The sequence below is a fragment of the Atractosteus spatula genome, chromosome 18 (assembly GCF_055471065.1).
Source record: "Atractosteus spatula isolate fAtrSpa1 chromosome 18, fAtrSpa1.hap1, whole genome shotgun sequence".
Lineage (NCBI taxonomy): Eukaryota > Metazoa > Chordata > Actinopteri > Semionotiformes > Lepisosteidae > Atractosteus > Atractosteus spatula.
In genome coordinates, this window is record NC_142723.1 from 15,206,783 (window position 1) to 15,219,828 (window position 13,046).

Genomic DNA, 13,046 nt, shown 5'->3' on the forward strand with positions numbered 1-13,046 from the left:
TTGCAGGCGGCCGCACAGACACAGACAAGCACTTCTGTAATAGTCAGAATGTGAACTATGGCCGGGAAGGGTTGCAATACCGAGTCTACCACAAACAATAGGGGGTACTGCTCCCTGGATGGGAATCCAGCCCTACACAGGGTACACAGACTGGCAGTTCAACCCCGCCCGGCGCCACCTGGCCCGTTAGAGCAGGCACTCTCGGCCACTAGTCACCAAGTCACAACCTAACGAGGCATTTAAGCCCCACTGCCACCACTCCTCCCACGCTCTATTACTGAGCCAGCCTGGATTCGCACCAGGAGTTCTGTCTGCGTTAGCCAGGGCCTGTTCCTATCTAGCCTGCATCCGCCTATACCACAACGTCCCGATCCTGCGGGTCTTGATCCTGAATCCGCCCCGGGACAGAGGCAGTCCTGTTGACCCAGTCCGTTCTCCATCAGCCCTGGCCTGCGGAGCTTCACTCTTCCCCCGCTTGCCTGCCAGCCTTTCCATCCTTTATACTGACCCACACAAATGGATTCATATATTCCTCAGCCAGCCACAACGTTTTCTGCGCCTAGCTGTAGCATGGAGTCGGCTGTTTGGAACTGGATCAGTCACAGATGGATCTCTCCTACCACGGCATGTCTGATAATAACGTGTCTGTACCGATCCTTTGGCATAGGAATCTGGAAACGAAGACTGGTTATCACATTTCTTTGTTGCATCCAAAGTGGAGTCTGTTATCAGAAGCCAGACCACTGTGGTGTTATACAGAGTCGGAAAATAGAGTCTTTTCTTCCTAACTGCAGTGCTCTTTCACGGATACTATCTGATAGAATACTTAATGCTTACAGCAAGGTCCCTGATGACTTTCCGCTGAGCCATTTCAAAAACAGGACCTTCCTTCAACTGATATATCTTGACATCACTGGATCACAAAAAGTGCAATGTGAAATGAAAAGGAAATATTTTTCATCAGAATAGTCATGTTACCCACGTGGTCTCTTCTTCCCCACACCATGCTGAAGCAATGCTCTATGTTTAATCACAGGATTAGAATCTATACCCTCCCTCCTTTATAGCAAAATGCCCTGTATTTTATTTAAGTTCATGATATACTATAAAAAACTTATAGGATTTCATGCAATTGTGATCACTAGCAGGCAGCATGGTGGCACAATGGTTAACATGGCTGGATCACAGCTGTGTGTCCCTGGGTTTAATTCCAATAAACTGATGCTGTCTGTGTGGAGTTTGTATGCTCTCCTCCTGTTCACATAGAAGAAATGGAGCACCCAGAGGAAACCTATCTAAAGACATACTGGTAGTTGAATTGGCATTTGAGGAAACTGGCCCTGGTGTAAGTGTGTGTGTGTGTGTGTGTGTGTGTGTGTGTGTGTGTGTGTGTGTGTGTGTCTCACCTTCTTCCCATTCCTTGATGAGCTGTGGAAGGATGACCAACAGTATGCCTTCTACAAGGAAGCAAAACACTGCTTGGAGTATGGGTGTTAATGTATTTGGATACAAATGCACTTCTTTCGAAACATAAAGAAATGCGAAAAATGTAACTTTTTTCAAGGTAATAATGTACCTTTTGTAACCAACCTTCACAGCAGCATTAATTTACCAAAAGCCAAAGAGTGAGTAAGGTTTTACACACTTCTTGGATCTCACTTTCTTCCTTGTCACAACACAACGTCATCTAAACAACTCTGAGTTCTTTTTATCACGTTTAAGGGTAAATCAAATCTCAGTTTATTCTCCGCGTTATTCAGCATGAACGGGAAGCATATTTTTATACTGAAACTGTTGCAGCACCTTGAGTGGACATAAAGAAAACACATTTTCAGCCTTATCACACTGAATGTGTGTATAGTTCAAATGTCATCAATATTTCCTTTTTTTCTAGACTACAGGGAGAAGGGATTCACTGGAAAAGTCCTGAATCGTGCGCAAACACTGGACTGTCCTCCAATACCCATCATAACAAATACAAGCCAACAGCAAACTAGCCTGGGTAGCTTCTTAAATAGCATAAATATTTCCAACACTTTTCAGTACAGTCTTGAGACACAAATAGGAAAATTTTCACCCAGTACATCAGCAAGCTATCATTAACTGGCACACTTGAGTAACTTTCTGTCGTATTTGAGCTGTTAATCACTTCATTGAAGGTTTGTGTAAGATGTTCAAGTACTTTTAATTGTTCGCAGAGCTTAAGAAATAAAGTTATCCAGATTTTCTTTTAATAACTCAAAACATTTTGGAGAGAACTCATTTTAGGCAAAACGTTTGATATAAAGAACACAAACAGGAACTAAATTTTAGCAAAATTATTACCCAATATCTTCAAGTGAAAAGACATTTCATGCATAACTAATTGGGCTGATATAAGCTGCACAGTGTACTTTAACAGACTGTTCATCCTCCTGATATTCACAGCAAAAAGCAGTAGGGAGAGGCAAAGGGCAATTAAACCAACAGGCCCTGAACATGAAGCAAGTGCCCATCAGTGTAGGTCGTCAATACACTCCCCTCATCTCAGAGCACACAGCTCGTGCCCTACGCCCGTCTCAGAGCACACAGCTGGTGAAGCGATGGGTTCAGAGTGAGGCCCAGAGTGGGAGTGAGGTCCAGTTCAGACTCCCGCACTCCTGGAGGGGGAGAGAAGGTGAACTTCTGCAACAGCGAGGTGAAGAACAGGAACAGCTCCATCCTGGCCAGGCTCTCTCCGAGACAAGCCCTGCGTCCTGGGACAGCAAACACCACAGGTTAGGTTACTCCTTTTCATGGACTGTGAGTGTCTGTGCTGAATCCCGCACTGCAGAACTGGGTGTCAACGTGTTTAGGCTGTGTTGCCCACTCATCATGCTACTTGAGAAATGATGAAGTGACCCAAGTTTCTTATTTAAATGGTCAGACTGCGTTATTATCTCTGTTCAATCCAGGGTCATTCATATTAGAGATGCAACATGAGATATAAATACTTTTTACAAATGAGCTGCACACTGCAGCCCTGTACCTGCAGAAAACGCCATGAAGGCGTCCTTCTTCACAAACTGGCCCTCAGGGTCCAGGAAGTGAGCAGGGTTGAACTGATGAGGCGTCTCCCATTGGGTCTCATCCTGGAGCACTGAGGTCAGCAGAGGAAACACAGGGGTCCCCTGGAGTGAGCCAATGACAAGGAGAACTTAGACCCTCATTCATTCATAGAGAGCAGAGATTCTAACATCCAGTAAAGAAGTAACTCTGGATCTGCTGGTTTTCTCTTCACTAAAGTTTACTACTTTATCTGAAATTTATTTTATTTTTTCCCAAAAAAACTTTTCAGATGACTTTATGTCACAGAAATGTAATGATTTCAAGTTTTAAAATTATACAGTAAAAATCCATTTGCATTATTGCCTCATCAATATTTCAATTTTTCCTGGAGTCTTCACATCAAACCCAACACACACCTGATCAGCAGTATGAGACAGAGTGACGTCTACATGCCTTTTTGATGAAGTAGCCCTGGAAGTGAACATCTGCCGCTGTCATGTGAGGAAGGTTCAGTGGAACGACATTTGCCAGGCGCTGGATTTCATGTATCACAGCATCGGTGTAGGGCATGCTTCTCCGATGTTCAGCCCTTGGCTTCTTTGTGCCAACAACCTTCTCAATTTCCTCCTGAACCTTTTCTGTTTGCAAAATATTTAAAAAGAAAACAGTGAAACATGAACCGGAGGGCACAAGTTTAAACTATGTGGAAGTGCATTTAAAACCAAGAACAGGAAGCACTTCTTCACCCAAAGGGCAGTGGGAGTCTGGAACAAGACAACCAGTCATGTGCCTGAAGCCAATTCTCTAGTTTCCTTCAAGAAAAACCTAGATGAGATCTTATTAGCTATGAACCATGAAACAGGCTAAATTTGGCCTCCATTCATTTGAAACAGTGATGTGATGGTTAGGTAAGGGTGGGATTTCAAGGTGACGTAATATCTGAGGGGTTTAATCTTGAACCTCTATTTTTCTGCAGTATTATCTGCAGTTGCAATCTGAAACAGATTTACGTGCTTGTAATATTTTCTGATTTATTTTAAATTTCATACACCATAAATTGGCATGCCCTCCTCAGTTGTTATGCAATACAGTATGGGATAATGTGCACATCTAAAACTGCACCACAGGAGATTCCCTGGTAATCCAGAGTGTTGAGAGAGTCAGCAGGGGGAGCTCTTACTTTGGATGTGGGGATATTTAGCCATCAGCAGCAGCCCCCAGCGGAGTGTGGTGCCTGTTGTTTCAGTCCCAGCAGCAAACAGGTTTCCAGATGCATGTATCAGATTATCGTCATGGAAATGGGAGTCTCTCTGGCCTGAAAGCTTGAATGAATGTCAAAAGAAGAAAACATGCTCGAGATTTGTAGTTTGCTCTTTAAATAAGTTATCGATTTAGACATATTACAGATCCTGAACAGTGAAATCTAAATTGGAATTTTCACTATATCCTAAGTCCACAAGTCCTAATTATTGATGTCAGTTCCGGTCTACCTTCTATCTGTTATTAAAGTGTATGTTAAGACCAAATAAAGCTGTTTTGCTTTAACTGCTGCATCAGTTAATTTCCCTCTATAGAATGTTAAGTGTAGAATTACATATCAATGTATGCGAAACCAACTTCTGTTACATATCAAAGGATAGGACACATTCTCAAAGCACATGACAAGAAGTAATAACATATCAGAGAAAATGTCAAGCACCCGAAGTGTGAAACATCAACTCCTTTCTGAGCCTGCACTGCATATAAGAGTTGGGAAACCCCTGCAGTCTGTCTGTTTTGCAGGGGAAGCCCAATGCCATGTCGCTCTTCTTATGGAGCTCAGTAAAAACTGAATCTGCGCAAGACAGTGTCCTGCTTCTCTGACGAAGGATTTCCCCCGTCAATGTGACGTAGTCAGCAGGACTCCCCCAGGTGCCCAGATGGCACTCAGGGTGAGCACATTTTCTACATTACCACCCAATGAGTCCCTAACCAGAACAAGGATGAGCTGCGTAATTGTCCTCTGTGTCCGGTTGGGTGTCACATCCAAAGAAGGCTCAACAGCTGGAACGTTGCGTCTCTTTTCTTCTCTTCTCAGTGTGGAATAAACCTTTACTTGCTCCTTTGCAGCCTATGCATACTGACACAGCTCCCTACTTGAACTAAAAAAATTAAAATGGTGGAACACAACAAGCGGAGGGAAACCCTTCCAGCGTGTCTGTTCAAGCGACAGGCATCACAACTGAGTCATTAGTCTACCAGCCCCAGGAGAAACACTGTGGATTCAGCACTTTGGGCTCCTTTGAGGGAAAATCCCAGAGTTTCCTAACCAGTCACAGCAAACTCTCTTACCTCCTGCTGCTTGATCAAGAACGCATCCACAAGCCCCCTCTTATCGTGCTCCTGTAAGGTCTGCTGCAGCTGCTTCACGATGTTTTTCATGTCAGCAATGTTTTCTGCAACTTCCATCAGAATCGTCTTCCTAGCTTTCAATAAAAACCCAAGGAAAGGGAAGATGTTGTAGAGCTACAGAGAAAAAGAAAATATTATGTTCCTTAAACTTAACCCCCAGAGCATTTCAAAGACCACTAGTAGCCAGGACCCTGGTTTAGTGTCTCATCTGAAGGATGAAACTCCTACAGCACAGCACAGTGCCTCCAGGTCATTCATACACTGGTTTGGGATTTCTGCTTTAACTGTATGTGTATTTTGGATTACATTGAAATTAAAGGTAATTTGCTTTCTAGTATTGTTCTGTTCTGTAAGACCACTCCGAAGTTTCTCTTAATCATATTTTTACAACAGAATGTTACCTGGATAGCAGGAGATCCACTGAGCTTGATCATGTGATTAGCCCTATTCACCATAGCCTGGAAGACTGGGTCAGCATAATCAAACCTGTCTCCATACACTATGGAGGATATAATGTTGGAAACAGCACAGTTTACAGGTTCTGTGGTGTCAAATGGTTTTCCTGCCAAAGGAAAGAATACAGTATTAGTCTGGAAGAATTCCTGCAGTTGTGTCTCTCTATACCACCACCCTTGTGTGCTCCCAGTTTCACCTCTCGAACCCCAGTTCACCAGTGCTCACTAGAGCCATATTCCACTTCTCCCTTCCTGACTCTGTCCCTGATTACTGTCACTGTTGAGGCCTGTTCACAGCTCAGGGGCATGTTAAGGGAAGAATATTGAACGGAAGCACTGTTTAGTCATATTCCTTTGCAAGGGGTAAGAAAAGAATTTGAGAGAGAAAACATTTAAATGAAATATTTCAATTTCTTTCTCCTGTTCCTTCAGCTCATACTGAAGGAGAGATCCCATCAGGTTCAAGGCTGATTTTAAAGACCCTCATTTCTTTGTATCATGTAAATCTGTATCATGGTCTTTCTCCCCTACAGCTGAAAGATTTGCCTTTGTCACCTGTATCAAGTCAGATACAGAACAGTCTATTTGAAGACACTCCCATAGGTCACTGGCACCTGGACACCATCTGTCCTCAGATTTTCAATTAACATGATATCAATTACATCAGTTGAATTACATTTCAAAAGAAACGGTGCTTTTGTATCTTGAAAACTGACAAAGGCCCCTGTGAAAATGAATGCCTAATCCTTCTACCTCCATGTGCTTCAAACACCTCAGTGAGGTATTGGATTTCCTCGATGATCTTTTCCTCACTCCCTTTCCTTCCCATTCCAAAGTCCCGCAGATTAGACAGAGCAAACCTCCTCATCTCCTTCCACGAGTCCCCGTTTGCAAAAATGATACCTGCATTCGAGCCAAACACAAATTGTAAGGATCAGATTGATGAAGAGATCACTTAATGAGTAAAAACTCACAATACACTTAATAATGTCTCTACAATGGACATACTACTACTAAGAAGTACAGTAGCTAAAAGAAGGATTTAAACACAGCAGTACGTACCTCTAAAACTTGAAAAACTGCAATCTAAAGCTCTCTGGAGAGAGACTAAAACCTGACTTTGTGGCAATATGAAAATACTAATTTCTTTATAATAAAGTGCAAGACGCTTACATTTGTATTAACAAATCATCCTGTGCTTCAGAAGAAACATTTTTACCGTGTCCTTGATTGATATCATGAAATATCGGTGTGATGAGTCTGCTCCCAAACTCCTCAGGGTAGTCAACAAGCGCCTCCTTCACTGTCTTGTAACCAGCCAGAACCACTACTCTCATGGGGCCGAGGTGCACAGTGAAGACACTGCCATACGTCTTAGACAACTGGGGCACAGAGAGAAAAAGAGTTGCACGGCAACATTCAACAATGTGCAATATGGTAATTAGTAAATTAATTTCAATTCAGCAAAATAATTAATGAATAAAGTCAAATTAAACATTTCCTTAAAGTGCTTTGTTCTCCTTTTCATATTAAAAGTAGGCCCATTTACTCCAGTCACACAATTGTTTTACAATAATTGAGAATCCCACAGCGTCCACACAGAGACTCCAACTTCTGGAACAGGGACAGACATTCTGGACACTTCCATTCCTCTCCATTGCAGAACTTTTCTCCAGCTAGTCCTTAATTGTAGTGCAATATGCAGCATTTGAATTAATTCAGGAACTGAAGATCAATCTGGAAATGTATTAATTGTCAGCTTCAAAGTTATGTGATGTTACAGGATGGGGATGCCGTGATCAAAGCTGATGCCTTGGTTTCCTTCAAGAAACAACTGGATGACGTTTTTGGCTTAAATCGCTACAAGCAAAGCACACACAACTGTGATCCAAAAAAATACCTATGAAATCAAAATGTAGGGATGATGGATTTGCAGGGTAAACGTTACTTCCACCAACACTATCTTGAGAGCTAAAAATATGGAATGAGAAATAAAGTGTAAAAATATAGGAAAACATGATTTTATCATTGTTACTGTTGTTCTCTTTGTATTTTTATCCTTAAACACAATTAAACACATAAAAAAATAAATACACTGAGTCTGACCTGCAGTGAAAATGTATTGGAACGTTTTACAATGCATAACATACAGTTCATCAATATGCACACACCAATAAGTGCAACCTGGGAGGGTCACATCTGCAATAATGTAGATCCACATACACTAAAGGTCCAATATAGTCTGAAAAAATGTCTTGAGAAGTGTGATCAGAGAATGATTCAGAGTGCTATTTATTATAATATGACAATACAAAGGTGCCAGTTTCTCTAAGTTATTGTGGGTGGGTAAAACGCACCGTACCTTAACAAAACTGAATCCTTTCTTATTGTTAATGGAGTCATTAACAGTGTGTTAAAGAACAACATGTTCCTCTGCGCAGCGGATTAAATGATCCGTATCTCCACAGTTTTTCTCCTTCGTCGGTGTCGGGTAACTCACCAACATAAAGCTCACTGAAAAATCGCTTTCTGTGCCACTATCAGAATTCAAATCACACGCATACCGGTGTTTGTCTGGTGCTGTTGTTTTGTTGCTCTTGCCCTGGTTTCAGAATTGTCTGAAACATAATACCTGCAAGGTGTTCTTGTTGTCAATGGCTGTCCTGAGCAGAGACACTTTTGTGACATCAAAAACTACATCTGCTCATCATTAACTTGTAAGTTGTTAAAAGGTAAGTCAACAGAATCCGTCCACACATCCCTTTTCCAGCAGATTTATCAAATTCAGGGTCGAGGGAGAGCAGGAACTTATCCTGGCAAGCAACAGGTGCAAGGCAGGATACACCCTGAATGGGACACCAGCCCATCACAAGGAAGACACAGCCACACTCACGCCAGGATCTGTTTCCCAGAATCCAATTGACCCACCTTGATTGCTTTGTGGTGTTGGAGGAACCCAGAGCACCCAAAGGAAACCCATGCGAACAGGGGGGAATTGGGGGTACTGTCTGTAAGCATCCCATGCAGACCGCACCCCAGGAATTGAACCTGGGAGCCAGGTCCTGCAAGGCAGCAATGCTAATCACTGCACCACTGTGCCTGACAACGACCAACTGACTCATTCTTAAATAAGTCTGATCAGCTCACTACAGAGTCGAGGCCATAGCACAACAGTTACTGAACAGCACATAACCTCAATCCTATGTTAACCAAACAGACAAAGTAAAAATGCATTGACCCCTGCTTTTACATAATATGATCAAAAATACTGGGGGTGCTTGAGCTCACACAGCATCTTCAGAGCTGATGCCTATGACACCTTAATATTATTACATCTTACCTCCACAAGAGACAGATCCAGCCTCTTCAGATCCAGCGAGAGCAGGTTTCCTAGGAGCGGCAGGGCTGGGGGTCCCGGAGGCGCCTTGACAGACTCAGGGGTCGACACCATGAAGATATAAACCACAGAAACCACCATCACAGCAGCCAGGAGCAGCGTCACAGTGGAAAGTTGCAGAAAACCTTCTGGGAGAAACATTTTCGCAATCCCCAATAAGCTGGTAAGGTTTATTTTCAACGGCTTTTCAGGAAAACGAGCTGGATTGTGCTACAGATTGCAATCTTTCACATGACCTGTTTTTGCTTTCCCTTTCCACTTAAAATAGCCAATTATATTTGCACACAGCGCCTCAGCAACGCACCTTAAATAAGAAGAACATACCTGGCGCCATGGGAGTCACAGCAATGGGCGTTTCACCGCAGAGGATCATGTAGTCAAGGGATTTGCCTAACAAGTGATATTGAGAAGGCATTCATCTGGAAAATCACAAAACTCATGTCTTACCTAAATAGCTCATGTTTTAGGCTCACAAAACTTGAACCTATCACTATAAAGGATAAGAACATTTAACATTTTACACTTCGTTTGTATGTTTATGACACTGGACAGAATTTGCTACATGGTAGCGAAGAGAAACTGTACACTGCAACTTTAAATATAGTAAAAAGTGTCTCCAGGTTTTGGTCCTTTGCCAAGATGGGCCGTAAGAGAGAGTTATTGCACAACTTGAAAAAACACAATGTAATATAATCGTTTGAGTACTGGACAGGCTAGAAATGAACATTTTAAAAGATGCAATTGTCACAGAGTATTAACAGTCGAGGGAGGAGTGGGTCCGATTAATTAAGTTTGCATTTAGCAGCCAGGATTGTTTCAATGGGTGTGTCTGTACTTCTCCTCTGTTTACTTCCTCCCCCAACTTCAAAGTCTTCAAATGCAGACAGTGGAAACGATTAGCAGGAATTGAAGAAAACACTGGTCGTCGAAGTCACGATCGGATTACCACACCTTAGGTCCTGTCACACGGAGGTGTGAGGGGTTGCTGAGCCAGCTTGGACCACACCTCGGGCAGAAAAAAAGAAGCGAGAGGGCCCGGATACCTGGTTTACTGGTTACAAAACAGTGAAGCTTGTTCACAACTCTGCAGAGTTTGGGAACAGACTCATCATTCCAGTATTTTATGACGTCAGTGAAGGATACGGTGCAGTGCCGCTTCCTTATCTCCGAAATGGGCTGTTGATCCTCTGGAATCAAGTGTGCCCTTGGAGTTACAGTTTGTGTTGTCTTGCTGATGCTGTGTTTTTGGGTAGTGATGAACGCTTAGATTTTTAGAAAATAAAAAGGGCGATGAACACTATTGCTTGTTTCTGAAAACTACTCTATTTACCAAAGGCCAGTAGTAAACAGACAATTTAAATATGTAAAAATCAGTGCTCAGGCACTGATGAACTGAGAAGTAGACCAGACTACAACGATGGCATCTATTCGACTAAAAAGCAAGAATTTGTCAACCAAGTGTTAGAAAATCAAAGAATCCATGCATTCTTCATTTAATTTATTTAAAGAACATAAACATTGATAAATTTGTATCTTTCTATACTTCTTGCAAATCCTAAATATTATTTTTAATTGAAAAAAAATTCAAATAAAAAAAAATCAGTCTTTCATTTGAGTGATTTAGCCAACACAACTGCACCCAGAGTGTTGGTCTGCAAAGGTGTAGCTGCAAAGAGGCAAAAAACTTCCCAGACTCTGGGTCTGTAATACTCCCCCTCTATCTAGCTAATAGCTAGTGAATAACCAAGCTATGCAAAGGTCTGTACTAATCATGTTGCTTGTGCCAAACAGTTCATAAAGACGGGGTCAATATTTACTGAATTTCAACCTTTATGTCTAGTCTCCTTCTGCTGTTGGATTTATAATTGATATGAAATTTACCTGCAATCGCTGTCTACATACATACTGTACATGATTCCCTTTACATAGTAAACAGTTTGATTCATAACCATAAATAGTTCATGTTCTCTAGAGTCTGCACAATGCAAGGTTAATCAGTTTTCTAGACACAGCTCTGCTGATGTCCAGTGTCCCTTTATACAGAAAATCAGTGATCAAAAGGATGGATAAACAGAATAGTTCAGGTATAAATGGCAATGAGAGCAATAGAAACTTAAATAACAGAGAAATCCTGTCCAGCAAATCATCAATCACCACACAATGAGGGCTGAAATCATTTGATTAGATAAAACCACCAGCCTCACAAACACAACCAGAACTCTGGGGGAGGAGATCCACTAAGCCTGATCATGTGATAAGCCCTATTCTGCATAGCCTGGTAGACTGGATCAGCATAATCAAACCTGTCTCCATACACTATGGAGGATAAAATGTTGGAAACAGGTTCCTTGGTGTCAAATGGTTTTCCTGCCAAAGAAAAGAATAGATCATCAATCTAGATTAACTCCTGCAGTTGTGTCTCTTTATACCACCACCATTTAAACCATCACAGTTTCACCTCTCGTACCCCAGTTCACCACTATTGGAGCCCTAGAGCCACATCCCACTTCTCCCTTCCTGACTCTGTCCCTGACTACTGTCACTGTCGAGGCCTGTTCACAGCTCGGGGGCTCCTAGTTTGTAATAAAACCATGAAATTAAACATTGAAAAGAAAGGAAAAATCATTTACTGTACCCAAAACAGGACTTTGTCTACAGACTCTAACAGAGACAGTCTTAAAACATTTGACATAAAATTAAACATTGACAAGAAAATAGCACTGTAGTCATTACCATTTGCAAAGAGCAAGAAAAGATTTTGAAAAGCATTTGAGAGAAAATAAAAACTTAACAGAAACAGTAGGCCCCTGGATTCAATTCTGGGCTTGGGGCGCTGTCAGCATGGAGTCTGTGTTCTCCCTGTATTCGTGTGAGTTTCTTCCAGGTACTCAGGTTTCCTTCCACGGTCCAGGTTAATTGGCTTCTGGAAAAATTGGTCCCCTTGAGAGTGTGTACGTGTGTGTGTGACCTGTGATGGACCGGCATCCCATCCAGGGTGTACCCCACCTTACACCCATCGCTTGTCGAGAGGTTCCAGCTCCCCCATGACCCTGCATTGGATGAAGCAGTTTGAAAACAGATAGATGACTAACAGCATAAAGGACAATAAAAAAGAATAATAGGAAAAAAAGGATAATGATGCTTTGGTGTTAGTGCACTTAGATACCTTTAGAGAAATTAAGCAATGCAAAAAACTATTTTTACAAAGTAATACTTCACTTATCGTGACCAACCTGTTCTGTTCAGCATCATTCACTTACCAAGAGAGAGTAAGATTTTGGAAAATGAGCTCTTTGCTCTTATGATCTACTCATCTTCTTCTTCGTCACACACAACATCATCTAATCAACTCTCAGAGTAAAAGATTCACATGTTTAAGGAACGACAGGAGGTGTTTGTGCTGGAACTATAAGCTAACAACCTACATTGCAATAACGAGGGACAGTAGTGAATATAAAAAGTGAAAACACAAAGCAGGACAAAGGCCTCTAATCTCTTGAAGGGCTCTGAAATACTTTCTAATGTCATTATTAATGAACAGTGTCAGAAGCCTAGCAATGGCACACTCAAGAAAGGTAATACCTACAGTATGCCATCACTGTCGGGACACCGTGCGTGCAGCACAAAAATATTGTAAGCCCCCCTTCCCTCCCCCCATGCCAGGGAACCAGATACCCCTGGCTCATTCTCCCCTCCCTGCAAACTCTTACAGTCCCCAAAGCACCGACTTCCTGAACACAGCATGGGAAGCAAGTGTGCATGACAAGCAAATGTCT

The 13,046-nt window shown here is 42.1% G+C and overlaps 1 protein-coding gene across 1 annotated transcript; it reads right to left on the reverse strand.

Moving 5' to 3' along the window:
* Nucleotides 1-2,445: 2,445 nt before the first annotated feature.
* On the reverse strand, nt 2,446-9,443 carry LOC148818670 (cytochrome P450 2K1-like). Its single transcript, XM_088936453.1, has 9 exons — nt 9,214-9,443; nt 7,093-7,255; nt 6,627-6,776; nt 5,820-5,980; nt 5,359-5,532; nt 4,208-4,349; nt 3,481-3,665; nt 3,008-3,149; nt 2,446-2,735 (listed from the first exon to the last, which is right to left on the reverse strand). The coding sequence occupies exons 1-9, from the start codon at nt 9,409-9,411 to the stop codon at nt 2,548-2,550; spliced, it is 1,503 nt and encodes a 500-aa protein (XP_088792579.1). The 5' UTR covers nt 9,412-9,443; the 3' UTR covers nt 2,446-2,547.
* Between the last annotated feature and the right edge of the window lie 3,603 nt (nt 9,444-13,046).

Excerpts from the sequence above, each read along its gene's own strand:
- LOC148818670 (XM_088936453.1), bottom strand. The coding sequence starts at position 9,411 with ATGTTTCTCCCAGAAGGTTTTCTGCAACTTTCCACTGTGACGCTGCTC. Across the intron at positions 5,981-6,626 it reads GGTGTTTGAAGCACATGGAG|GAAAACCATTTGACACCACA; the intron begins GTAGAAGGATTA and ends TTCCTTTGGCAG. Across the intron at positions 3,150-3,480 it reads AGGGCTACTTCATCAAAAAG|GGGACCCCTGTGTTTCCTCT; the intron begins GCATGTAGACGT and ends GGCTCACTCCAG.